This window comes from Macaca nemestrina, chromosome 6, assembly GCF_043159975.1.
Source record: "Macaca nemestrina isolate mMacNem1 chromosome 6, mMacNem.hap1, whole genome shotgun sequence".
NCBI classification, from domain to species: domain Eukaryota; kingdom Metazoa; phylum Chordata; class Mammalia; order Primates; family Cercopithecidae; genus Macaca; species Macaca nemestrina.
In genome coordinates this window covers 141,805,838-141,832,596 of record NC_092130.1, presented here as the reverse complement: position 1 = coordinate 141,832,596, position 26,759 = coordinate 141,805,838, and the positions used below count along the sequence as shown (strand labels likewise).

At 34.2% G+C, this 26,759-nt stretch overlaps 1 protein-coding gene across 1 annotated transcript in view; it reads right to left on the bottom strand.

The window, feature by feature from the left end:
* The window catches only part of LOC105473109 (complement C9), an 83,040-nt gene that overhangs the window by 7,287 nt on the left and 48,994 nt on the right, over positions 1–26,759 (bottom strand). The window contains exons 9-10 of the mRNA XM_011726750.3: positions 25,273–25,448; positions 1,402–1,630 (exon numbers count right to left, since the gene is read on the bottom strand). Of these exons, the coding sequence (XP_011725052.2) occupies positions 1,402–1,630; positions 25,273–25,448 (405 nt within the window). The remainder of the gene's footprint in view (positions 1–1,401; positions 1,631–25,272; positions 25,449–26,759) is intronic.

Here is a 26,759-nt window from a genome sequence, read left to right as displayed (position 1 = left end):
TTAACAAGGATATCCAGGAATTGAACTCATCTCTGCAGCAAGCAGACCTAATAGACATCTATAGAACTCTCCACCCCAAATCAACAGAATATACATTCTTCTCAGCACCACATTGCACTTATTCCAAAATTGACCACATAATTGGAAGTAAAGCACTCCTTAGCAAATGTACAGGAACAGAAATTATAACAAACTGTCTCTCAGACCACAGTGGAATCAACTTTCATGTCCATCAATGGATGATTGGATAAAGAAAATGTGGTACATATGCACCACAGAATATTATTCATCCATAAAAGAGAATGAAATCATGTCTTTTGGAGCAACATGGATGGAGTGGGAGGTCATTACCCTAAGTGAAATAACCCAGAAATAGAAAATCAAATACCACATGTTCTGGCTTATAAGTGGGAGCTAAACAATGGGTATGTATGGACATAAAGAAGGAAATAATAGACAGTGAGGACTCCAAAAATGGCGAGGATGGGAGGGGGATGAGGGTTGAAAAATTACCTATTGGGTACAATGTCCACTATTTGGGTGATAGGTACACCAGAGGCCCAAAGCTTACCGTTATGCAATATATCCTTGTAACAAACCTTCACATGTACCCTTTAAATTCATAATACAAATATTTTTAAACGTAAAACAATATGTTTCCTTAGAATTAACTTTAAAATACAATACAGAATCTCAGTTTTTAAAAACACCAATACAGTTAAAAGTGCAAAATAAAAATCTAGTGAATATCATTTATATAAAATTTAAAAATATACAAAACAATATCACATATTTTTCATTGGTACATATTTAGTACAAGCACAAAAATATGAACTGGAAAGATACATACAAACTTAGTGAAAACGATTGTATCTGAGCAGTAGAAGAGAGAAAAGGCAATGGAATTTTTTTGGGGGGGCAGGGATGTGGTACAAAGTAATTAATTGGACGCATTATTGTTGCTTCCTAAAAAAGGTTTTGAAGTATATATGTCTATGTCTTTACACATAAACACATATATATGCACAGTATATAATATATACATTTATATAAAGTATATATGACATATATGTATTAACATTCATCAATTCTAGATAGTGAATACCTGGATGCTTGTTATATTTCTGTAAACCTTACATAAGAATATTTTTATAATTAAAGAGTAATACAATAATTATAATTTATTTATTTATAATTCTATTTTAATATATACAAGTAGAATATGTTAAATGACACATAAAGGCTGATTTACCCATTTTCACTATTCACTCAATCCTTATCCTCTGTTTATATAAATAATCTAGAGATTTAGTACAAATTAATTCAAGAGCTAGTTTTCAAATTAAATAACCCCAAAGTACATATTTTTGTCTTTAATCACATCAAATAAATTGTCCTCACCTTCAGAAACTTTTTGTTTACTGATTTCACAGGCAATTCCCTCAAATTTGAATGGGCAGGTACACAAACACTTTCCATCCATTAGAATTGCTGTACCTCCATTTTGGCATGAGTGGCATTTTCTTACACTAAATTCATTGATATAGTCTTCAATGGCTCTTTCCAAGTTTTGTTTCTTTAGGTGTGCATTTTTCATTTTCACTGGAACCAGATTATATATAGGAGACAGCTGTAAGGAAGCAAAACATTTAATTTTAGGTCCTTTTTAACTGAGAGAGCTTGTAGAATACACTTTACTTAATTATTCATTCACTGATTCATTAATTCAACAAAGGCTTATTGAATGTATTATTATTGCCAGATGTGATGTTAACTTTTAAATAATCAAAACTAGTCAAGATGTCTGCTATCAGGGAGGTCATATTATGGAGTTAAGGACACTGATATTAATAAAATAATGATGCATAAATTTCAAATCGAAACTGTGATAGGTGCTACAAAAATACAGGTATTATGTGTGCTTTAAAAATGAACAACTGAGGGACTTAAACTTCTGGCTTGATAATTTATTGACATATTATTTTGTGAATTGTTTTTGCTGCCTTATTCCTTCTCTTCCAGAAGGTAACCAGATGCTTGCTATCTCTTGCCTAAGAGGAGGGTTGTGTGCAATGCCAATGCCAAGTCCGGAATGACCCTGAAGGCAGCCTTTTTCTTATTTCTTTCTTGTTTTTTTTTTTTTTTTCTCTCTAAAAGTCTAAATTCATTGAGAAATTTTTGCTGGGGAAAGAATATAGAAGAATGTCACCAAGGAAAGAGATTCATCCAGAATGGAAAGGGGATAGAAGTTAGTACATACCTCAAATAACAGGAAACCATAGCTAGATATATAGCAGCTATTTGGGGAGATAACAGGACCTGTGGGGTGCCTTAAAGAAGCTGCATATGAAGTATCAGGAATCCAGTTTTGTCAGTGATTTCTATTTGCAAGCCTGGCATGGAGGGCTTGGAAATATTTGACTTCTAGTGAACATGTGAGCCTGAACAATAAGGTTATTAAGATGACTACGATGAACTAAAGACTTATGTAAATTATATCTCCATTTCCCAGACAGAAGTGTCAGGATTCTTGTACCAATTTATACCACAGGGAAAAAATTTCCTGAGCCCCATCCAACAAATAAACAAAAGGTGAATTTTCTAGCAACCTGGAGGGACAGGATCTTAAAATCAAATTAAATTAGATGTGAAGAAAATGAAGTAAAATTATTTATTTGGCACACTCAAATTCCTGCAGTAAGATATACAGTTGCTACACTGAAATCAAGGAAGTTTGGAAAGCTTTGTCAATATATATTGAGCTGAGATTTGAAGGTGTCAAGGCAGACAGAAGACTATTCCAGGCATATAGTAAAGAATTTTGGAAGTTTTTAAAGAGGAGGAAGCTGGGAAGATGTTGTTCCAAAGATACAAAATTTTAGCTAGATAGAAGCAGTAAGTTCAGAAGATCTATTGCGCAGCTTGATGATCATAGAAAAAAATTAAAAAGTTCTTATAATGGAGATAGCATAACATATATAGGGAAATTTATATGTTCACTTAATTTAAGCAAATTCAATTGAGTAACTAGCAAGAGCTGTTTGAGTGAATAAACTGTTAGAAATAGAGGCACTTTGGTGGCAGAGCACTTTAAAACAAGAGACCACAAAACTTAAAAGAAATAAAAATCTAGAGAGCCCAGAGCCAAAAAGAAAAAAAAAACAAAAAACAAAACAAAACAAAACAAAACAACAACAACAACAACAACCCACAAATTCCTGCAAAAGAGTAATGATGGATTGATGGATTAAATAATGTGGACTCATCTTTCTCATCTTTTCCCTAAAGACAATGAGAAAAGCTAAACAAAATAAAACCAAACATTTTTTTTTTTTTTAAAAAACTGCTAAAAGACCCTGGAGAACTAACAAGGAAATAAAAAATCACAGAGCTAAGATCTGGGAGGAGGTGGAAATCCAAGAGTTGGGCCCAGTATTCCAGGGCTACTAGTCCTCTTGACACATTTCCTAACTCAGCAAGAGGTAGTAGAGGGACTAGGAGGTAGAGGAACACATTACTGGGCTGAGGAGAAAACATTGGAATTCAGGTCAACCAAGGTAGACATGCTATCCCTTGATTTGGGGATTAAGAGGGAAGTGGAAGTAGGATAGCTCTGGCAGAAACTGTAGCCCAGTTTGGATTAAAATAATCTTGAATCATTAGTGGGGATCCTAGAAGCTTTTCAAACATAAATATATATGTTTGGAAGAATATATGAATATACAAAATTATCCCAGGCATCAGGCTACTCCTATAACAATTTTAAGTACAGTATTTAGCCCACAGTAAAAATAGCTAGGCACACAAGGAAATAAGACAACACGAATGAGACCAATGGAAATAATGGAAAATAGAAACAGCTATGGTGGCTGCCAATGTTTGTGCTATCAGACTTCAAACAATTATCAGACTTTAAACCAACTGTTTGCATAAATAGGGAGATAAGAGACAAGACTGAAAATTTTAGCAAAGAACTGGAAGTTATTAAAAATAGATTTGGAAAAAAGAAACAAATATTAGAACACAAATTAATGAATTAGTTAAACAGCAAATGTGATAAAACTGAAGCAATTTAATGAATTGCAATATAGGTAAGAAGAAAATATTGACAATAAAGCATGAAGAGACAAAAAGATGGGATATACAGAAAGAGGGCAGGAAACATAAGTGATAGTGTGGGAAGGGAAAAGATCCATGTATTTTGAGTCCCAGAAGGAGAACAAAGGACAGAATAAATAAGAAGCAATATTTGAAAAGCTAATGACTGAGAATATTCCAGACCTGGTGAAAAACAACAATATATCTTATGAATAAAAACTAAGGTTAAAAATTATTTTGCACCTAGGTATTATCAGAGAAAAATTGCTTAAAAAAAAAAAGACAGCAGAGAAAATCTTAAAAACAGTTTAGTAAAAGGTCTGAGTATTTTGAAAGTAGACTGAATTTGACTTTACTAGATACAATCAACAATATTATAAAGAGTCAAATGGAAATATAAAAAATAAAAAGCATGGTAAAAGAGATGAAAAATATCTCTGATGAGTTTGTCAGTAGATTTAACACAGCAAAAGAAAGAATCAGTAAGCTTGATAAAAGGTTGGTAGAAATTAGCCAAATTAAAGTACAAAGAGGTGAAAGAGTTGAAGGGAGGGAACCCAGAAATAAGCATCCAAGAGTATGGGGCAATATGAAAGAGCCTAGCACATGCATTACTGGAATCCTCAAAAAAAGTGAAAAGGTTACAAGAAGGGGTTGACAGGGGGAGAGAACGAGAATGTGATTGTGGCAGAGGAAATATTTGAAGACATAATGACCAAGAATTTTTCAAAAGTAATTAAATAATCAAATCATAGACTCCAGAAATTTAGGGAACTTCAAGCAGAATAAAAAATAAACATCCAAACACATCTCATTCACACTGTGGAAAACCAAAGATTAAAAGGAAATATTTAAGGCAATGACAATGAAAGGAAATGCTACAAGCAGAAGGTCAAAGATAAGAGTTACAGCATACTGCTTATCTAAAAACTATGCAAGCCAGAAGACAAAGGGGTAATAGCTTTAAGCACTGAAAGACAAAAAGACAAAACAACCAACCAAACAAAAAAAACCAAACCCCACACAAACTGTAAACCTAGAATTTTATACCTAATGAAATGTCTTTGAAAAAAAATTTTTTTTTCAGAGATGCAAAAGCCAAGAGAATTTGATAGTAGCAGACGTGCACTAAAAGAAATGCCAAATGAAATTTTTCAGGCAGAAGAATTACCACAAAGAACTGAAATTTGGACCTACATAAAGTAATCATGAGCTCTGAGTATAACTAAAATGAAGGCAAAATATACCTTTCTAGTTTTAATTGTTCTAACAATACATTATCTACAGCAAATATTGTTGTATTGTAGTACGAGTTTATAGTGTATGTAAAAATTTTTTAAAGTATGTAAAATATACATACACTATAAACTCATTATACCATATGATAAAAATAGCATTAAAAATGGGAGGGAGGATTTGGAAATATAGTGTTGTATTTGTTTTACACTACACATAAGGAAGCATAATATCATTTGAAGACAGACTATGATAAATTAAGGATGTACATTGTGAATCATATGTTAACAGAGTAAAACATATTTTTTAAAAGAGACATGAGTAATAAGCCAATACTGGAAATAAAATGGAATCATATAACATACTGAATAAAAAAGAATAGTCAGGACAAGAAAGGAACAATGTAATGAATAAACAAGATTTAACTGAAATGTTAAAGGGAGAGTGCTGGAGTTCAGGGGGAAGCAGAAAGGCATCTGTGGTGGTTGGAAGCCCAAGGGGTCTCACATGCCCAGATTGCTACAGAAAGCCATTCAACTGCAAAAATAAACAACTAGGAAGAAAAAAAGAAACATAAGATATTCAAAATAACCAGAAAGCAATCAATAAAAAGACAGGGATAAGTTCTTACCTATCAATAATAACCTTGAAGGTAAATAAATTAAATTCCCCATTTAAGAGATATAGATAGGATAAATGGACAAAAAGAAATAATAGCCAACTATGTGTTCCCTATAAGAAACTCACTTTACCTGTAGAGACATACATAGATGGAATGTGAAGGATGGAAAAAGATATTTCACGCAAAGGTAAATGAAAAGCAAGCAAGAGTAGCTAGGCTTATATCAGACAAAGCAGACTGCAAGTCAAAAACTGTAAAAAGGAGAAAAAGGATAATGTTATATAATAATAAAGGGATCAATTCAGCAAGAAAATATAACAATTTTAAATATATATGCACCCAACACTGGAGCACCCAGATACATAAAGGAAATATTAGATCTAAAGTGAAACAATAAAATAATATTTGGGTACTTCAAAATTTCACTGTCAGTGTTGGAGAGATTATCTAAACAGAAAAATCAACAAAGAACACAGGATTTAAACTGCACCATAGACCAAATGAACTTAATAGCCATTTACAGAACATTTGCCCAAGAGCTGTGGAGGACACATTCTTTTTATCAGCACGTGGAACATTTTCCAAGATTAATCATATGTTAGAAAACATAAGAAGTCTCAAAAAAATTGTGTAAATTGAAATTATATTAAATACCTTCTCAGACCACATGGAATAAAACCAGAAGTCAATAATCAGGGAAACTTTGGAAACTGTACAAATACATGGAAATTAAACAACATGCTCCTGAATGACCATTATATCAATTAAGAGATTAAGAAGGAAATGTTTTAAATTTCTTGAAATAAGTGAAAATAGAAACAGAACATACCAAAACTGACGATACACAGAAAAGGCAGTAGTAAGAGGGAAGTTTACAGAAATCAACGTCTACTTCAAACATCTAGAAAGTTTTCAAATAAACACCTTAATGATACATTTCAAGGAGCTAGAAAAGCAAGAACAAACCAAGCCCCAAAGTAGTAGAAGGGAAGAGATAATAATGATAGGAGCAGAAATAAACAAAATTGAGACTGAAAACAAATACAAAGGATTAATGAAACAAAAGGTTGATTGAAAGTTTTTATTTTTAAAGAAAGACAGTGGAGCTAGTCCAAGATGGCCAAATAGGAACAGCTCCAGCCTCCAGCTCCCAACATGAGCAACACAGAAGATGGGTGATTTCTCCATTTCCAAGTGAGGTACCGGGTTCATCTCACTAGGGCATGTTGGACAGTGGATGCAAGACAGCAGGTGCAGCACACCAAGTGAGAGCCAAAGCAGGGTGAGGCATCGCCTCACCCAGGAAGTGCAATGGGGAAGGGAATTCCCTTTCCTAGCCGAAGGTAACCGTGACACACAACACCTGGAAAACTGGGTCACTCCCACCCTAATACTGTGCTTTACCAAGGGTCATAACAAATGGCACACTAGGAGATTATATCCCATGCCTGGCTCAGAGGGTCCCACACCCACGGAGCCTCCCTCATTGCTAGCACAGCAGTATGAGATCTAACTGCAAGGTGGCAGCAAGGCTGGGGGAGGGTCGCCCACCATTGTTGAGGCTTCAGTAGGTAAACAAAGTGGCAGGGAAGCTCAAACTGGGTGGAGCCCACTGCAGCTCAAGGAGGCCTGCCTGCCTTTGTAGCCTCCATCTCTGGGGACAGGGCATAGCAAAACAAAAGGCAGTAGAAACCTCTGCAGACTTAAATGTCCCTGTCTGACAGCTTTGAAGAGAGTATTGGTTCTCCCAGCATGGAGTTTGAGATCTGAGAACGGACAAAATGCCTGCTCAACTGGGTCCCTGATCCCCAAGTAGCCTAACGAAGACATTCCCCACTAGGGGCAGACTGACACTGCACACCTCATATTCACTCTTCTGCAGCATCCACTGCTGATACCCAGGCAAATGGGGTCTGGAGTGGACCATGAGCAAACTCCAACAGACCTGCAGCTGAGGGTCCTGACTGTTAGAAGGAAAACTAACAAACAGAAAGGACATTCACACCAAAGCCCCATCTGTATGTCACCATCTTCAAAGACCAAAGGTAGATAAAACCACAAAGATGGGGAAACAGCAGTGCAGAAAAGCTGAAAATTCTAAAAATCAGAGCACCTCTCACCCTCCAAAGAAACGCAGCTCCTAGCCAACAACAAAACAAAGCTGGATGGAGAATGACTTTGACGAGTTGCGAGAAGAGAGCTTCAGACAATCAAACTTCTCTGAGCTAAAGGAGGAAGTTCGAACCCATCACAAAGAAGCTAAAAACCTTGAAAAAAGATTTGACGAATGGCTAACTAGAATAACCAATGTAGAGAAGTCCTTAAATGATCTGATAGAGCTGAAAACCATGACATGAGAACTACATGACAAATGCACAAGCTTCAGTAACTGACTCGATCAACTGGAAGAAAGCGTATCAGTGATTGAAGATCAAATGAATGAAATGAAGTGAGAAGAGTTTAGAGAAAAAAGAGCAGAAAGAAACGAACAAAGCCTCCAAGAAATATGGAACTATGTGAAAAGACCAAATCTACGTCTGATTGGTGTACGTGGGGAGAATGGAACCAAGCTGGAAAACACTGCAGGATATTATCCAAGAGAACTTCCCCAACCTAGCAAGGCAAGTCAACATTCAAATTCAGGAAATAGAGAAAACACAACAAAGATACTCCTTGAGAAGAGCAACTCCAAGACACATAATTGTCAGATTCACCAAAGTTGAAATGAAGGAAAAAATGTTAAGGCCAGCCAGAGAGAAAGGTGAGGTTACCCACAAAGGGAAGCCCATCAGACTAACAGCAGATCTCTAGGCAGAAACTCTACAAGCCAGAAGAGAGTGGGGGCCAATATTCAACATTCTTAAAGAAAAGAATTTTCAACCCAGAATTTCATATCCAGCCAAACTAAGTTTCATAAGTGAAGGAGAAATAAAATTCTTTACAGATAAGCAAATGCTGAGAGATTTTGTCACCACCAGGCCTACCCTACAAGAGTTCCTGAAGGAAGCACTAAACATGGAAAGGAACAACCGGTACCAGTCACTGCAAAAGCATGCCAAAATGTAAAGACCATTAATGCTAGGAAGAAACTGCATCAACTAGCGAGCAAAATAATCGGCTAACATCATAATGACAGGATCAAGTTCACACATAACAATCTTAACCTTAAATCTAAATGGGCTAAATGCTCCAATTAAAAGACACAGACTGATAAATTGGATAAAGAGTCAAGACCTATCAGTTTGCTGTATTCAGGAGACCCATCTCACATGCAGAGATACACATAGGCTCAAAATAAAGGGATGGAGGAAGATCTACCAAGCAAATGGAAAACAAAAAAAGACAGGTTTGCAATCCTAGTCTCTGATAAAACAGATTTTAAAACAACAAAGATCAAAAGAGACAAAGAAGGCCATTACATAATGGTAAAGGGATCAATTCATCAGGAAGAGCTATCTATCCTAAATATATATGCACCCAATACAGGAGCACCCAGATTCATAAAGCAAGTCCTTAGAGACTTACAAAGAGACATAGACTCCCACACAATAATAATGGGAGATTTTAACATCCCACTGTCAAAATTAGACAGATCAACGAGACAGAAAGTTAACAAGGATATCCAGGAATTGAAGTCAACTCTGCACCAGGCAGACCTAATATACATCTACAGAATTCTACACCCCAAATCAACAGAATATACATTCTTCTCAGCACCATGTCGCACTTATTCCAAAATTGACCACATAGTTAGAAGTAAAGCACTCCTCAGCAAATGTAAAAGAATAGAAATTATAACAAACTATCTCTCAGAACACAGTGCAATCAAACTAGAACTCAAGATTAATAAACTCAATCAAAACTGCTCAACCACATGAAAACTGAACAACCTGCTCCTGAATGACTACTGGGTACATAATGAAATGAAGGCAAAGATAAAGATGTTCTTTGAAACCAATGAGATAAACAATACAACATACCAGAATCTCTGGAACGAATTTAAAGAAGTGTGTAGAGGGAAATTTATACCACTAAATGCCCACAAGAGAAAGCAGGAAAGATCGAAAATTGACACCCTAACATCACAATTAAAAGAACTAGAGAAGCAAGAGCAAACACATTCAAAAGCTAGCAGAAGGCAAGAAATAACGAAGATCAGAGCAGAACCGAAGGAGATAGAGACACAAAAAACCCTCCAAAAAATCAATGAATCCAGGGGCTGGTTTTTTGAAAAGATCAACAAAATTGATAGACCACTAGCAAGACTAATAAAGAAGAAAAAAGAGAAGAATCAAATCGATGCAATAAAAAATGAAAAAGGGGATATCACCACTGACCCCACAGAAATACAAACCACCATCAGAGAATACTATAAACATCTCTAAGCAAATAAACTAGAAAACCTAGAAGAAATGGATAAATTCCTGGACACATACACTCCCCAAGACTAAACCAGGAAGAAGTTGAATCCCTGAGTAGACCAATAATAGGCTCTGAAATTAAGGCAATAATTAATAGCCTACCAATCAAAACAAAAAGTTCAGGACCAGATGGATTCACAGCTGAATTCTACCGGAGGTACAAGGAGGAGCTGGTACCATTCCTTCTGAAACTATTCCGATCAACAGAAAAAGAGGGAATCCTCCCTAACTCATTTTATGAGGACAACATCATCCTGATACCAAAACCTGGCAGAGACACAACAAAAAAGACAATTTTAGACCAATATCCCTGATGAACATGGATGCAAAAAACCTCAATAAAATACTGGCAAACCGAATCCAGCAGCACATCAAAAAGCTTATCCACCATGGTCAAGTGGGCTTCATCCCTGGGATGCAAGGCTGGTTCAATATATGCAAATCAATAAATGTAATCCAGCATATAAACAGAACCAAAGAGAAAAACCACATGATTATCTCAACAGATACAGAAAAGGCCTTTGACAAAATTCAACAGCTCTTCATGCTAAAAACTCTCAATAAATTTGGTATTGATGGAATGTATCTCAAAATAATAAGAGCTCTTTATGATAAACCCACAGCCAATATCATACTGAATGGGCAAAAACTGAAAGCATTCCCCTTGAAAACTGTCACAAGACAGGGATACCTTCTCTCACCACTCCTATTCAACATAGTGTTGGAAGTTCTGGCCAGGGCAATCAGGCAAGAGAAAGAAATAAAGGGTATTCAATTAGGAAAAGAAGAAGTCAAATTGTCCCTCTTTGCAGATGACATGACTGTATATTTAGAAAACCCCATTGTCTCAGCCCAAAATCTCCTTAAGCTGATAAGCAACTTCAGCAAAGTCTCAGCATACAAAATCAATGTGCAAAAATCCCAAGCATTCTTATACACCAATTACAGACAAACAGAGAGCCAAATCATGAGTGAACTCCCATTCATAATTGCTTCAAAGAGAATAAAATACCTAGGAATCCAACTTACAAGGGATGTGAAGGACCTCTTCAAGGGGAACTACAAACCACTGCTCAATAAAATAAAAGAGGACACAAACAAGTGGAAGAACATTCCATGCTCATGGATAGGAAGAATCAATATGGTGAAAATAACCATACTGCCCAAGGTAATTTATAGATTCAATGCCATCCCCATTAAGCTATCAATGACTTTCTTCACAGAATTGGAAAAACTACTTTAAAGTTCATACGGAACCAAAAAAGACCCCACATTGCCAAGACAATCCTAAGCCAAAAGAACAAAGCTGGAGGCATCACGCTACCTGACTTCAAACTATACTACAAGGCTACAGTAACCAAAACAGCATGGTACTGGTACCAAAACAGAGATATAGACCAATGGAACAGAATAGAGTCCTCAGAAATATACACATCTACAGCCATCTGATCTTTGATAAACCGGACAAAAACAAGAAATGGGGAAAGGATTCCCTATTTAATAAATGGTGCTGGGAAAATTGGCTAACCATAAGTAGAAAACTGAAACTGGATCCCTTCCTTACATCTTATACAAAAATTAATTCAAGATGGATTAGAGACTTAAATGTTAGACCTAAAACCATGAAAACCCTAGAAGATAACCTATGCAATACCATTCAGGACATAGGAATGGGCAAGGACTTCATATCTAAAACACCAAAAGCAATGGCAACAAAAGCCAAAATTGACAAATGGGATCTCATTAAACTAAAGAGCTTCTGCACAGCAAAAGAAACTACCATCAGAGTGAACAGGTAACCTACAGAATGGGAGAAAATTTTTGCAATCTACTCATCTGACAAAGGGCTAATATCCAGAACCCACAAAGAACTCAAACAAATTTACAAGAAAAAAGCAACCCCACCAAAAAGTGGGCAAAGTATCTGAACAGACACTTCTCAAAAGAAGACATTTATGCAGCCAACAGACACATGAAAAAATGCTCAACATCACTAGCCATCAGAGAAATGCAAATCAAAAGCACAATGAGATACCATCTCACACCAGTTAGAATGGCGATCATTAAAAATCAGGAAGCAACAGGTGCCGGGTAGGATGTGGAGAAATAGGAACACTTTTACACTGTTGGTGGGATTGTAAACTAGTTCAATCATTGTGGAAGACAGTGTGGCGATTCCTCAAGGATCTAGAACTAGAAATATTGTTTGACCCGGCCATCCCAATACTGGGTATATACCCAAAGGATTATAAATCATGCTGCTATAAAGACACATGCAGACGTATGTTTATTGCAACACTGTTCACAATAGCAAAGACTGGGAACCAACCCAAATGTCCATGAATGACAGACTGGATTAAGAAAATGTGGCACATATACACCATGGAATACTATGAGCCATAAAAAAGGATGAGTTTATGTCCATTGTAGGGACATGGATGCAGCTGGGAACCATCATTCTCAGCAAACTATTGCAAGAACAGAAAACCAAACACTGCATATTCTCACTCATAGCACACACCAGGGCCTGTTGTGGGGTTGGGGGAGCGGGGAGGGATAGCATTAGGAGATACACCTAATGTAAATGACGAGTTAATGGGTGCAGCACACCAACATGGCACATGTATACATATGTAACAAATCTGCACATTGTGCACATGTACCCTAGAACATAAAGTATAATAAAAAACAAACAAACAAACAAACAAAAAAAGACAAAATAAATAAACAATAGCTAGACTAAGAAAAAGAAAAAAGAAGCCCCAAATAAATAGAATCAGAAGCAAAAATAGAGACATCACAACAGATACCACAGAAACACAAAGGGTCATTAGATACTGGTATGAGCAACTATAAACCAATAAATTAAAAAACCTAGAGAAAACGGATAAATTTCTAGACACATACAACCTCTAGAGTTTGAACCAAGAATAAATAGAAAACCTGAATAGCCCAATAATAAGTAGAGATTGAAGCTGCAATAAAAAGTCTTTCAACAAAAAAGGTCCAGGACCAGATGGCTTCAATGTTGCATTCTACCAAATCTTTAAACAAGAATTAACACTAACTCTTCTCAAAATTTTTTTTAAAGACTGAAGTGGAGGGAACTGTTCCTAACTCATTTTATGAGACCAGCATAACGCTGATATCAAAACCAGACAAGGACACAACACAAAAAAGAAACCCATAGGACAATACCCCTGATGAACATAGATGCAAAAGTCCTCTACAAAATATTAGCAAACTGATGGCAACAATACATCAAAAAGATAATACAGCATAATCAAGTGGGCATGACTTATCTGAGAAATAGTTCAACATATGGAAATCAATAAATGAGAAACATCACATCAGCAAAAGTATGAACAGAAACCATGTGATCATCTCAATAGATGCAGAAAAACCATTTGTTAAAATTTAATGTCTCTTTGTGATACAAATTCTCAATAAATTAGGTATAGAATAAAGGTAATTCAACACAATAAAGGCCATATATGACAAACCCACAGCCAACATCATACTGAATGAGAAAAAGCAGAAAGCTCTCCCTCTAAGAACTGAAACAAAGATGCCCACTCTCACCATTCTTATTTAACATAGTACTGAAAATCTTAGCCAGAGCAATTAGATAAGAGAAAGAAATAAAGGACACCTAAATTGGAAAGGAGGAGGCTAAATTATCCCTGTTTGCAGAAGACATGATCTTATATACAGAAAATCCTAAAGACTCTACCAAAATACACTTAGAACTGACAATTGACTTTAGTAAAGCTGTCGAATATAAAATCAACATGCAAGGATCAGTAATATTTCTGTTAAAGAACAACAAACTAGCCAAAAAAGAATGCAAAAAGTCAATACCATTTACAATAGCTACAAAAAAAGACACTTAGGAATAAACTTAATCAAGGATGTGAAAGAGAAACTATGAAACACTATTGAAAGAAATGGAAGAGGATACAAACAAATGGAAAGAAATCCCATGCTCCAGTAAGGCTTCAGCCTTACTACCAGAAATAATCTACAGATTCAGTGCAATCTCTATCAAAATGACAATGACACTCCTCACAGAAATCAAAAAGAAAAACTTAAAATTTGTACAGAACCACAAAAGACCTCACATAGCCAAAGCAATCTTAAACAAACAATAACAACAACAACAAAGCTAGAAGTATCACATTATCATATCTCAAAATATATTACAAAGCTATAGTAACCAAATCAGCATCGTACTGCCATAAAAACAGACATGTAAGCAAATGGAACAGAATAGAGAACCGAAAATTAATATATCTATCTACAGTCAACTAATTTTTGACAAAAGTGCCAAGAAAAATAATTGGTTTCTTTTCAATCTTTTCAAAAAATTGTGCTAGGAAAAACTGAATGTCCATATGCAGAAGAATAAAATTAACCCCTCACTTTTTGTCCTATAAAAAATCAACCCAATATAGAACACCTTACTGTAAGACCCAAAACTATAAAACTACTGGAAGAAAACATAAGGGAAATGCTTCAGGACATTGGTCAGGGAAAAGATTTTCTGAATAGGCTCTCAAAAGCACCGAGAACAGAAGCAAAAATAAACAAATGGTTTATATCCAATTGAAAAGCTTCTGTACAGCAAATAAAACAATCAACAGGTGACCTGCAGAATGGGGAAAAATATTTTCAAACTATGCATCTGACAGGAGACTAATATCCAGAATTTAGAAGGAACTCAAACAACTAACAACAACAAAATAAATAATCTGATTGAAAAATAAACAAATGATCTCAAGAGACATTTTGCAAAAGAACACATACAAAAGGCCAAAAAACATACTAAAAAATGTTCAATATCCAACAGGCAAAAATAAACAATGCTGGCAAGGATGTGGAAAAAAAGGAACTCATACATCATTGGTGGGAATGTAAACTAGTATAGTCACTATGTAGAACTATATGAAGGTTCTTTTGAAAACTATAAACACAACTATCATATGATCCAGCAATTCCAGTACTGGCATTTATCCAAAGGAAAGAAAATAAGTATATAAAAGAGACATCTGCACCCTTCTGTTTATTGCAGCATTATTCACAGTAGCCGCATGGATAAATAAAATAATGTATTTTTTTCTTTTTAAAGAAAATAATGTATGTACACAATGGAATACTATTCAACCATGAAAAAGAACAAAATCTTGTCATTTGTGGCCACATGGATGGAACTAGAGGATATTATGTTAAGTAAAATAAGCCAGAAAGAGAAAGCGAAACATCACATGTTTTCACTTATATGTGGAAGCTAAAAAAAAACACAAAAACTGATCTCATAGAAGTAAAAAGTAGAACAGAGGATACTAGAGGTTGGGAAGGGTAGGGGAAAGACAATACAATAAAGGCCCTATATGAGAAACCCACAGCCAACATCATACTGAATGGGAAAAAGCATACTGAATGGGATATTTGTTAAAATATATAACATTACAACTACGTAGGAGGAATAAGTTCTGGTGTTCTATGACATTGTAGGATTACTATAGTTAACAATTTTGTATTATTACATACAGTTTCAGGTATCTAGAAGAAGAATATTGAATGTTCCCAACACAAATAAATGACAAATGTTTGAGATGATGGATACACTAATTACCCTGATCTGATCACTATACATTATCATTATCAAAATATCACTATGTGCCCCATAAATATGTACAATTCTTATATGTCCATTTAAAAAAGAAATGTCAGAAATGAGCAAAAAGGAGACAAAGAATATACACAACAAATAAAAACAACTAGGAAGTACAGATTTTAACTGTGTCAATAATTGCATTAAATGCAAATGGATTTAACACACTAATTAAAAGACAGATAGTTACTTTAGATAAAAATAGCAAGACCCAACTATATACTGTCTACAAGAAACTCACTTTAAATACAAACATGTAGATAGGTTCAAAGTAAAAGGACAGAAAAAGTTATCCCATACAACATTAATTAAATGGAACCTCCTTTGCTTTATTACCGTACAAAAAATTCTTAACAAATAATATTGTTAGGAATAAAAAGGTGAAGTTTTCAATATACAAAGAAGATATATAATCTAAATGTGTATGCACCCAATGACAGAACTTTAAAATACATAAAGCTAAAACTGATAGAACTGAAAAAAGAAACAGTAAATATACCTAGACATTTCAAGTTCTGCTCTCTATCATTGAAAGAATAAGGGCACAGGAAAAGAAGCCCCGGGCCATGCCAACAACTAATTGACCTAACTGACATTTACAGAGCATTCTACCCAACAATAGCAGAATACATATTCTTTTCAAGTGCACATAGGCATATCTATGCCTTAAAAATACTCAATATATTGAGAATAATGAAAATAACACAAAGTATGTCTTCAGACCAAACAAAATGAAAGTTGAAATAAATAACAGAATGCTATCTGAAAAATCCCCAAATATTTATACATTAATCACCACATTTCTAAATAACCCAAGTGTAGAAGAGGAAGTCACAAAAAATTAGAAAATACTTTAAATTGAATGAAAATGAAAACACATCAAAACTTGCAGGATGCAGTTAAAGAAATGCCTAAAGGTCAATTTACAGCACAAAGTGCCTACATTAGACAAGAAAAAAATGTCTGAAATCAATAATAACAGCACCCAGCTTAAGAAATTAGAAACAGAAGAAAAATTTAAGTACAAAGCATAAGGAAGGAAATAATAAGAATTGAAATAGAAATTGAAATGGGAAAAAAATAGAGAAATTTTTTTAAAGCTGCTTTTTTGAGAAGACTACAAAAAGTGATAAACCTCTACCAGATTAATTAAAAATAAAACAAAATAAGACAAAAGGGAAAAACTTAAAATTAACAATATCAGGAATTCAAGACAGGATATCACTATAGAATCTACAGATATCAGCTGCTTAATAAAATGGAAAAAATCCTTGAAAGACAATTGGTAAAAACTCAATCAGAAAAAATGTATAATTGGACTTCTGATATCTATTTAAATAATTGAATTTAGGGTTAAATTTTTTTCCAACAAAGAAGGCCTAGATGGCATTATTGGTGAATTCTACAGACATTTAAAGAAGACATATCAATTCTACAAAAACTTTTTCACAAAATAGAGAAGAATTTATTTCTCACTTATTTTTACAGTTAGCATTACTTTGGTATCAAAACCAAATAAAAATACTTAAGAGAAGAAAATTACAAATCAATGTCACTTATGAACATACTTACAAAATATCCCAAGACAGTAGCAAATCAAATACAACAGTGTTTAAGCACCAGGTTTGCTCAAAATTTAAATAATCAATATCATTCACCATAACAACTTATTAAAAGTGAAAAATCATATGATCATCTCAATAAAGAATAATTCTTGGACAAAATTCAATATCTATTTACGATAAAAATTCTGAGCAAACTAGGAATTAAAGGGAACTTCCTCAACCTGATAAAGAACATCTATGTAAAACCTACAGATAACATCATACTTAATGGTGCAATATCATATTAGATGCATTGGACAATGCAGTAATGCAAGAAAAAGAAATAAAATACATAGAGACTGAGAATAGAATAAGGAAATCTGTATTTCAGATGACATGATTATCTAAGAAATTGAAACTCTCATATATTTCTGGTGGTAATGCAACTACTTTGGAAAAAATTTGGCTATTTCTTATGTAGTTTTGTATAAACACATATATCATATGACCAAGCAATCCCTCTCTTAGAGAAAAGAAAAATATGTTCATGCAAAATTCTGTATTCAAATATTTATAATGGTTTTATTCATAATCACCAAAAGAATTATCATTTGGAAACAAATAAATGTCCTTCAACAGATTACTATATAAACAAACTGTTGAGTCTATACCATGGAGTCTATATATAATGGAATACTACTGAGCAATAAAAATGAAAGGAACTACTCATACATACAAGAATGTCGATGTGTGAATGTGGATGGATCTCAAATGTATAATGCTAAGTGAAAGGGCCAGACTCAAAAAGTTACATGATTACATTTATATGGCAGTAAACAGATCAGTGGTTATGTAGAAGTGGGGCAGCAAGGAGGAGTTTATTGAAAATGGACATGATAGGACTGTGTGGTAGAAACGTTTTCTGTATTGACTTTCCTGGTGGTTTCATGATTGTAAGTGTTTGTGGAAACCTAGGGCCCTTTACACTAAAAACATTAAATTTTACTTTACATAAGGAATACCTATTTTAAAAAATCTAATTACATTAAAATGTGTCTATATACTACTCACTAAAAACCAAGATATAAAATTATATTATATGAAATCAAATTGGCTAACCATAACTCTGATAAAGACTCTGATGACTGGAAAATGTACATTAAAATATTAATATTATGATATCTATTTCACTTGTGCTTTTGGATTATATTAGAAAAAGTTTGCTAGGTTAGAGATTTTTATCTCTTTTATTCACTGCTTTAGACTCAATGCTACAATAGAGCCTGGCACATTGCAGGTACCTAAGAAGTATTTGTCAAAGATGAAAATACACTGAGTTCAGCGGCTCCTGGTTGTAATCCCAGCACTTTGGGAGGCCAAGGCAGGTGGATCACAGGTCAGGAGTTCGAGACCAGCCTGGTCAACATGGTGAAATCCCTGTTTCTACTAAAAATACAAAAATTAGCTGTGCATGGTGGCAGGCACCTGTAATCCCAGCTACTCGGGAGGCTGAGGCAGGAGAATGGCATCAACCTGGGAGGTGGAACTTGCAGTGAGCTGAGATCCGGCCACTGCACTCCAGCCTGGGTGACAGAGCGAGACTCCGTCTCAAAAAAAAAAAAAAAAAAGTCCAACTAATCCCAACAAAACTTGAGGGCACAAACAAACTGAGAATAAAAAGACTGAAGAATGTATGCTATGTGCATACCAACAGAGACATCTGGCAAACCTAGGTAATTAAAAAAAAAATTGAGGCAGAAAACATTACCAGAAATAAAGAAAGACATTTTAATTCACCAAGAAGATGTAATAATTCTAAATTTGTATGCCCTTGGTAATAAGCCTTAAAATATATAAAATAAAAATCCAAGTACAAGGAGAAACAAATACACAAATGTAGTGTAGAGTTATAGATTTCTTATAATGTTCTATTTAAACAATCATGCCATATATGGAGAGATAGTTTAACTTCTTCCTTGCAGTCCTTAAGCATTTTGTTTATTTTTCTTGCTTTATTGCACTGGCTAGGACTTACTGCAATATGAAATAAAAATGATGAGAGTTAATATTTTTTGTTTATTCCTTATTTTAGTGAGACCAAGTTTAATATTGTAGATCTAAATATAAAAGCAAAATAATAAAGCTGTTGAAGGGTAATACATAGGAAAGTATCAAGGTCTTGAGGTAGGAAAAAACTTTAATTAAAACATTGAAAACACTAACTATAGTGAATAGAAAGATACATTTAACTACGTCAAAATAAAAAAATCATCAACATCATAACCCAGAATATGATGCACTGAGAATAACAGAACATTACTTCTGTAGTATTCTTGCCAAATATCCATAACCTTAACCTACTCGAATGCTAAATTGGGAGACATTTGACATGATAACTGACCAGTCCTCATAAAAAGTGTCAAGGTTAAGAAAGACAAGGAAAGTCTGAAGACCTATAACAGATTGGGAGACACTAAAGAGATGTGACAACTAAATGCAATGTGAGACCCTAGGTTGGATCCTGAAACAGAAGAGAAAAAAGAGATTAAGGGAAAAACTTGTGAAATGTGTATAAAACCTGTGCTTTAGCTAATTACTTAGTGTGAATTTTCTGATTTTGATAATTTTACTATGCCTATGTAAATTACTAACATTAGGAGCTGGGTGGGAGATGAAGCTTATAAGTGAATTCCCTCTACTATTTCTTCAATATGACTATCTGTACTATTCTGCAATATTACTTCTGCAATATTACTATCTGCACTGTATGTGTAATTTTGCTGTGTCTAAAATTAGTTCAAAAGAAAAAGTACATAAGAGGACATCTGTATCAAAAACACCATTAAAGAGGAAATTCTTAAGTGGGAGAAGATATTTGCAAAACTTGCATTGTGAATAGGTTCATATATGGAATATATCAAGAACTTCTACAAAGTCAGCATAACTGTTGACGAGTGTATTCTTTTATGAATTAATATATAGTATATAGAATTCAGAGGATTCAGATTTCAACCATGTCATATTTATTTGAAAGAAGGAAACCTCTCAGCAACATTGCAACATTGGCACAAACATAAGCATGTGGTAGAATTATTTTGTTTTCTTTTAAAAAAGAAATTCATCTTGTTTTACCCTTCAAAAGAAAGTCAAGGCCAGATAGTCTAGAATACAGGAACAGAGGGTCATGAAGGAAATACAATTTGGATTAAATTTATAAACAGTGTTGGAAGAGTTAAAGATGAAGGACATGCAATGGCGGCAGTAGTTTCAGAGAAGCTTCAAATCCTGGAGTTAAAAAATCCACAGGAGAACAAAGGAAAATTAAAATGGAAATTTTGATGTTTTCCTGAAGGGTTCCATCTTTTTCTGATGAACTTTTATTTTCTATTAAATAAGAAAATAATTTTACTTTTTCTCCTATCCTAGATAACTCTATCTTTCCACCATGTGTTGATACATTTATGGTAGGATATAATCTACCATAAAAGTGCTAAGGTATAAATAAGAATACAGTTTAATAATAAATAAGTTGAGATTTCCTTCAGACATCCAACGTAAACTATGTATACCAACTATAGTTTGTTGATAGAATGAGTGTTGTTTTTTATCCCTAAACAAGGGAGTTAGAAATGATTCTCACTTGTACTATAACCCTTTAAAATATTGATGCTCTTTAACATCTGGTTCATAACTGCTAAGAGTTACACATAGAGCAAAAATGATAGGTTAATTAATTCATAAATTATTACACCATGTAACTCTGTAAGAACGAATACAGCTTAACATATAGACATATGAGTGGCTGAGGGAAATGGGAAAGGAGAACTGAGAACAGAAAAAGCAGGATGGAGGCAAAAGCAACAAAAATGAACTACATTAATGCCAGGAGGACCTATCCATTTGCATGAAGTGGTTCACAAATTTAGCTATATTTTCTAGTGCACTGAGTAAGACACAACCAAATTTACTGATCTCATGCATTTGTTACCAATCAGGTAGAATAACTCACCTGATTCCCAAGAGAAACAAAATGAGATTAAAGAGTAATATTTCCTATGAGTCTCATAAAGAGGACATAGCATTACATAACAACCTTTTAGTAAATAAAACAGTAGATTACATAACTTTATTTCTAATAATGGAAAAACAAAACTTTACAGGAAGCCAATATTGCAGCTGTACTCATTTTGCTGCTATTGCTCTAGAGGAAATAATAATCTTTATATCTTCCAGGCAGTCTTTAATAAATGTGATTTCTCTTAGCTGACATTTTAATAACTAGTTTGTTGCAGTAGGTTTAAGAGGAAAACAAAGTGCAGCTATTCTGTTGAGTTAAACTGTAGAACCACTTGTGTTAACATTCAGGCAAGTTGGCAATAGAATTAATATATTTTCATGGAAGCTGAAGACCATGACAAAAGTAAGCATTGAAAGAGAGGGCCAGCCTATGTCCTCTGCATGGAGAAGGGCCAAGGAGAGATTTTTGGGCTGGGCCAAGACATTCCTCAAGAAGTGATTTTGGGTTTGACAAAGCAGACAAATGGGGCCTGAAAACCACAGGTTCTACCTAAAAGAGCATGGCCATAGTTACTTGAATATGGAAAAATGTATAACTGTATTTATAGATTTTATAAATTATATTATTTTATAAATTATATATACTATATATTTATAACATATATATTTTACCACATAGTTTATTTAGAAAATCTCAGTAATATATTCATACAGCATTCCACTTCGAGTAAAACAGTAGGTCCTAGAATAATGTTGTTTCATTCAAGGTCATTTCTTTGTAATATTGAGAAAAAAATCAGTTCTCAGCTGGGGTCACTGTGTGCTTGGGGAGTTTGACAATCTCCCCACGTTTGTGTGGTCTCTCTCTGGTTCTGCTTGTTTTCTTCCACATCCCAAAGATAGTCATGCTAGACAAATCAGTGTGCCTACATGGTCCTAGTCTGAGTGAGTGTGGGTGTGTGGAGTTTGCCTTGTGTTGAGATGGTGCTCTGTCCATGGTTGATTCCTGCTTTGCACCCTGAGCTGCTGGGATAGACTACCCTGAACTAGAGTAAGGAGGTAAATCATTATCTTAATTGTTTTTATTAATCTTTTTAAAATGTGTAAATAGCTTACATGTATTTCAAAATTCAATATTAGAAGTGTTTTAGTTTTTATTTAGAAGTTTGGTAATGTTTTTGTGACCAGAAATATGCTACAGGAACTTAACCATTCATTAGCTTATGGTAAAATAGGTTTTGTTATAGGTCATTTTGGTTAAGGTAACAGTTTCCAAGAACCTATTGATAAAGTGAGAGCTTACAGTCAACTTTCTGGTCTTTTCTCCAAGATAATCGGTTTTCAACATAAATACCTAGATAATTGATTTAACTTGCTACAGAATATTTAATATTGACCAGTTTATAGTTTAGGGTGGGTGGGAGAGGTTCTAGTAATTCTTTAAAAGACCAGCCCCAATGTTTGAACATGTCATCTGCAGACAACAGAATGCTTCAAATTCCTGAAAATTAATTAGTGATCACAGATTGTGTAATTGTCTCCTGGAAGTAGCTACAAGTTAACCAAAGGTCCACTTCTACTGGAATTATGAGAGTAAAATAACTTGGAATCTAATTCAAGATCAAATTTAACTATATCTCATGTTTCTTCAGAGATTTAAAAGTTATACAAAGTCAACAAAACCCACAATTTTGCTTTGCTCAACTCTTTTGACAAGAAGATAAATTTAAAAAGTGGTCCATAGTGAACTAACAATAGCTACCATTTCCTTAGGTAAAATGTTGATATGAAAAGGCCAGCCTTCCTGTTTATGAGGAAAGAAACTTATACCGATAGTCTAAATGGGATGTCTACCAATCTGAAAATTTGGGGAAGTAAATGGTTGTCCCTAAAAATGGGATAAACTATACTGTGCATCCATACAGCAGGACTGCACCAATAAAGTTGATGAGGGTCTTTGAATAGTTTTAATAAATCTAGTAGTAAATCTTCAGCAGCTGCCTTATTTATTTGAGATTTAAAAAATTCTCTCTAGAACATGCTGAACTATTATTAAGACCTCTTCAGAGAACACTCTTGAATTTGTAGAAAGACAGTTGAACTTGCTTTGTAGAGCCTAGGATGTTCATCTGGATGTAAATATTCACCTAAATTACCCATTTTTTTCTTATTTAATATCTTCCAACATAAACTTATTTTACTGAGTTCAAGATAATAAATTTATGTAAGATTCAAATTTAATAAGATCAAAGAGGCATCTTCTGATTTTAATTTCATACATAGAATTTCACCAGCTTTTTCCCCCCTTTTTGTCCTACTTTGGGACAAAGTATTTTAACTCATAAATACATTGCATATCTACGAACGGCTATATTTCTATAACATAAAGGGAGAATAGATTATAAAAATTTCCAGTTTATTTTTTCTTCACATAAAGGAGATAGTCTTAGAGGTTTCACTCATTCTTTAAAGACAATAAAATAGAATAAAGGAATAAAATTATCCAATAACTAGTCCTATGAAAATGTTAAAATTTCTGTAACTCAAGTTAATCAGACTGGAGTAGAGAGCAGTCAAAAATAAACATGATCTGAGGAGAGCAAATTGTGAAACACATGGAGAAAATTGAAAGTTATAAAGGGAAGTAGGAAAAAAGCACTAATAGTACTAGTAATAAAAGAAGTAAAGAAAAATGCATACCAGTTTTAGGTAGCTTGGGGAAAGAAAGATGAGGCTAAATAACATGGTCATTTATATCCTTACAATGGTAAAACTTTTTTTTTTCTCCAACGGGTTTGTAAGCTGAAAACTATTATAATCAAGATAGAAAAAGGGAAAAATTTACTGACCATAAGAATTGTTCACCGTTAGTTTTATTTTCTTGTAGACTTTATGAACATTTCTTTCATAAAGACCCTTAGACCAGGCAGGGGGGCTCATGTCTGTAATCCCAGGACTTTGGAAGGCTGAGGCAGGCGGATCACTTGAGGCCAGGAGTTTGAGACTAGCCTGGCCAACATGGCAAAACCCTGTCTCTACTAAAAATACAAAAAAATTAGCTGAATGTGGTGGTGAGCATCTGTAATCCCAGCTACTCAGGAGGCTGAGGCATGAGAATCACTTGAACTCGGGAGGAGGAGGTTGCAGTGAGCCGAGATCACGCCATTGCACTCCAGCCTGGGTGACACAGTGAGACTTGTCTCAAAAAAAAAAAAAAAAAAAAAAAAAAGACCCTTAGTAAATACAATTCTCTTGTGTTAGACGTGATAGTGGAACACCATGACCATGGGAAGGCAAGGGGCCAACCGGAGGGAACCAATCATATGTGAGTACCTATCTTGTTACAGTGTGTGCTCTATGTTCCATATAAGCAATTTCGTTAAATTCTCAGAATAAACATGGAGTCCTGGAGAATTCAGTGTTGTAGAGGCCAGAAAACATCCCACACCTAGTGAGAGACAGAGACAGGAAGTCCGCCAGGATGGTCTGACTCCACACCATGCCTTTCCTCTATGCTATGCCTCCTTTTGGGGAAGAGATGGGAGTGTATCTGAATGTTCATGTCTCTTTCAGATGAAGCTAACAGTTCACCTGAAACAATGTGACATTTAATAAAAAAAATGACACAGTCTTCTATTTGAAAATAAACATGTTTCTTACTTTTTGACTAATGAGAACAGGAGCATCATTTATGGAAGAGGCCCAGTTGACAAAATCAGTCACATCAATCATGGTTCCTCGGAGAAGCTTTTCTTTCAGTTCAAATGCATATTGTCTGGTTCCACCTCTTATGAGTGAAATAACATCATCTATGAGGTGATCACTGGTGATGTTTACTGAGGAGAGAAGGAAGATTTAAAGAGAAACAGTTGTAGTTCTATGGCTAGTTATCAAAAGGACATGTGATAAACATTTATTGAGTCCTTTTAGTAAAATACAACCTAATGTATTTATTAAATTTTAATTAAATAAATTAAATTTAATTTATTTTGTAAATATTTAATTTAATTTGTAATATTTAATTTACATTAAATATTTAATTTAATGTAAAAATTTAATTTGTAAATATTGCTTATGCATTTTTTCACCTCAAATCTACAATGGAAATTTACATTAGTAGCCAATTGCAGATTTCTGTCATCTCCTTTAAAAAATAAAAATGTTACCCATGGTCTAGATACACTGATACTTCACAGCTCTTCACATACAAACATGTACACATGGGAACTAAATATGACTTTGGGTGTAATATATATTTTCTGTTGCAAACTTACCTTCATAATTATATTTGTGTACATTTGCTTTGATATATTTTAATATTACAAAAAGAAGAGTTCAAAAAAGAATAATGTGAAAACTAACATTTCTTTCCACTCCCAATCCTACCCATCTTTTCCTCAGTGTCTCTCTGTAGACTAAGCCTCTTTTAATAAACCTTTGTAAGTCTTTTACATCTGTGAATTTTTAAAACTGGAAAGGAATTTCAAGACAATTTTTGTCATCCCGTCTTCATTTTTATAGAAGAGAAATTGGAAACAGAGAGGTGGAGTGACTAGCCAGAGATTACACAGTTAGCTTAAGGATCAAATATAGAAATTATACCATATAATGGCAAATTCAGTTTTTTCCCACCACTTCATCATTGGTTTTTCAATCATGGACACATATTATTGGTTGATATGCTTTTAAATATATCAGGTTTTTCCCCACTTTTGCCTGCCCACTACCAGTTGACTCTTTCTTTAAAGGTGAGTCTTAAGCATTTGTATTTTTTAAATGTTCTCAGGTATTTCTGATTAGAGGAAAAGTTGAGAACTCTAGCACTAATTCATACTTGTAAATCTGCTAAAGATTAACAGTAGGAAGTAATATTTATACCAAATACATTTGTATTTTTGAAAAGGTTAGGCACCGATTTAAAGTTAAGGATTAATTAGGGATTTCTATTTAGGTGGAAGGTGGAGTTGGGGAAATCGTTTTGGCCTTGTCCTTTGTTAATGGATGCACGAACATTGTCACTTGCTTATTTGGAAGCTTTGTTAAAATTAGGGTGAAGAAAGGAAACTTTTTATGAAAATGCTTCCTTACTATTGCCATGATAAATATACAAGTCTAAAATGACTACCGTGTGAATCACACCCCCTTGA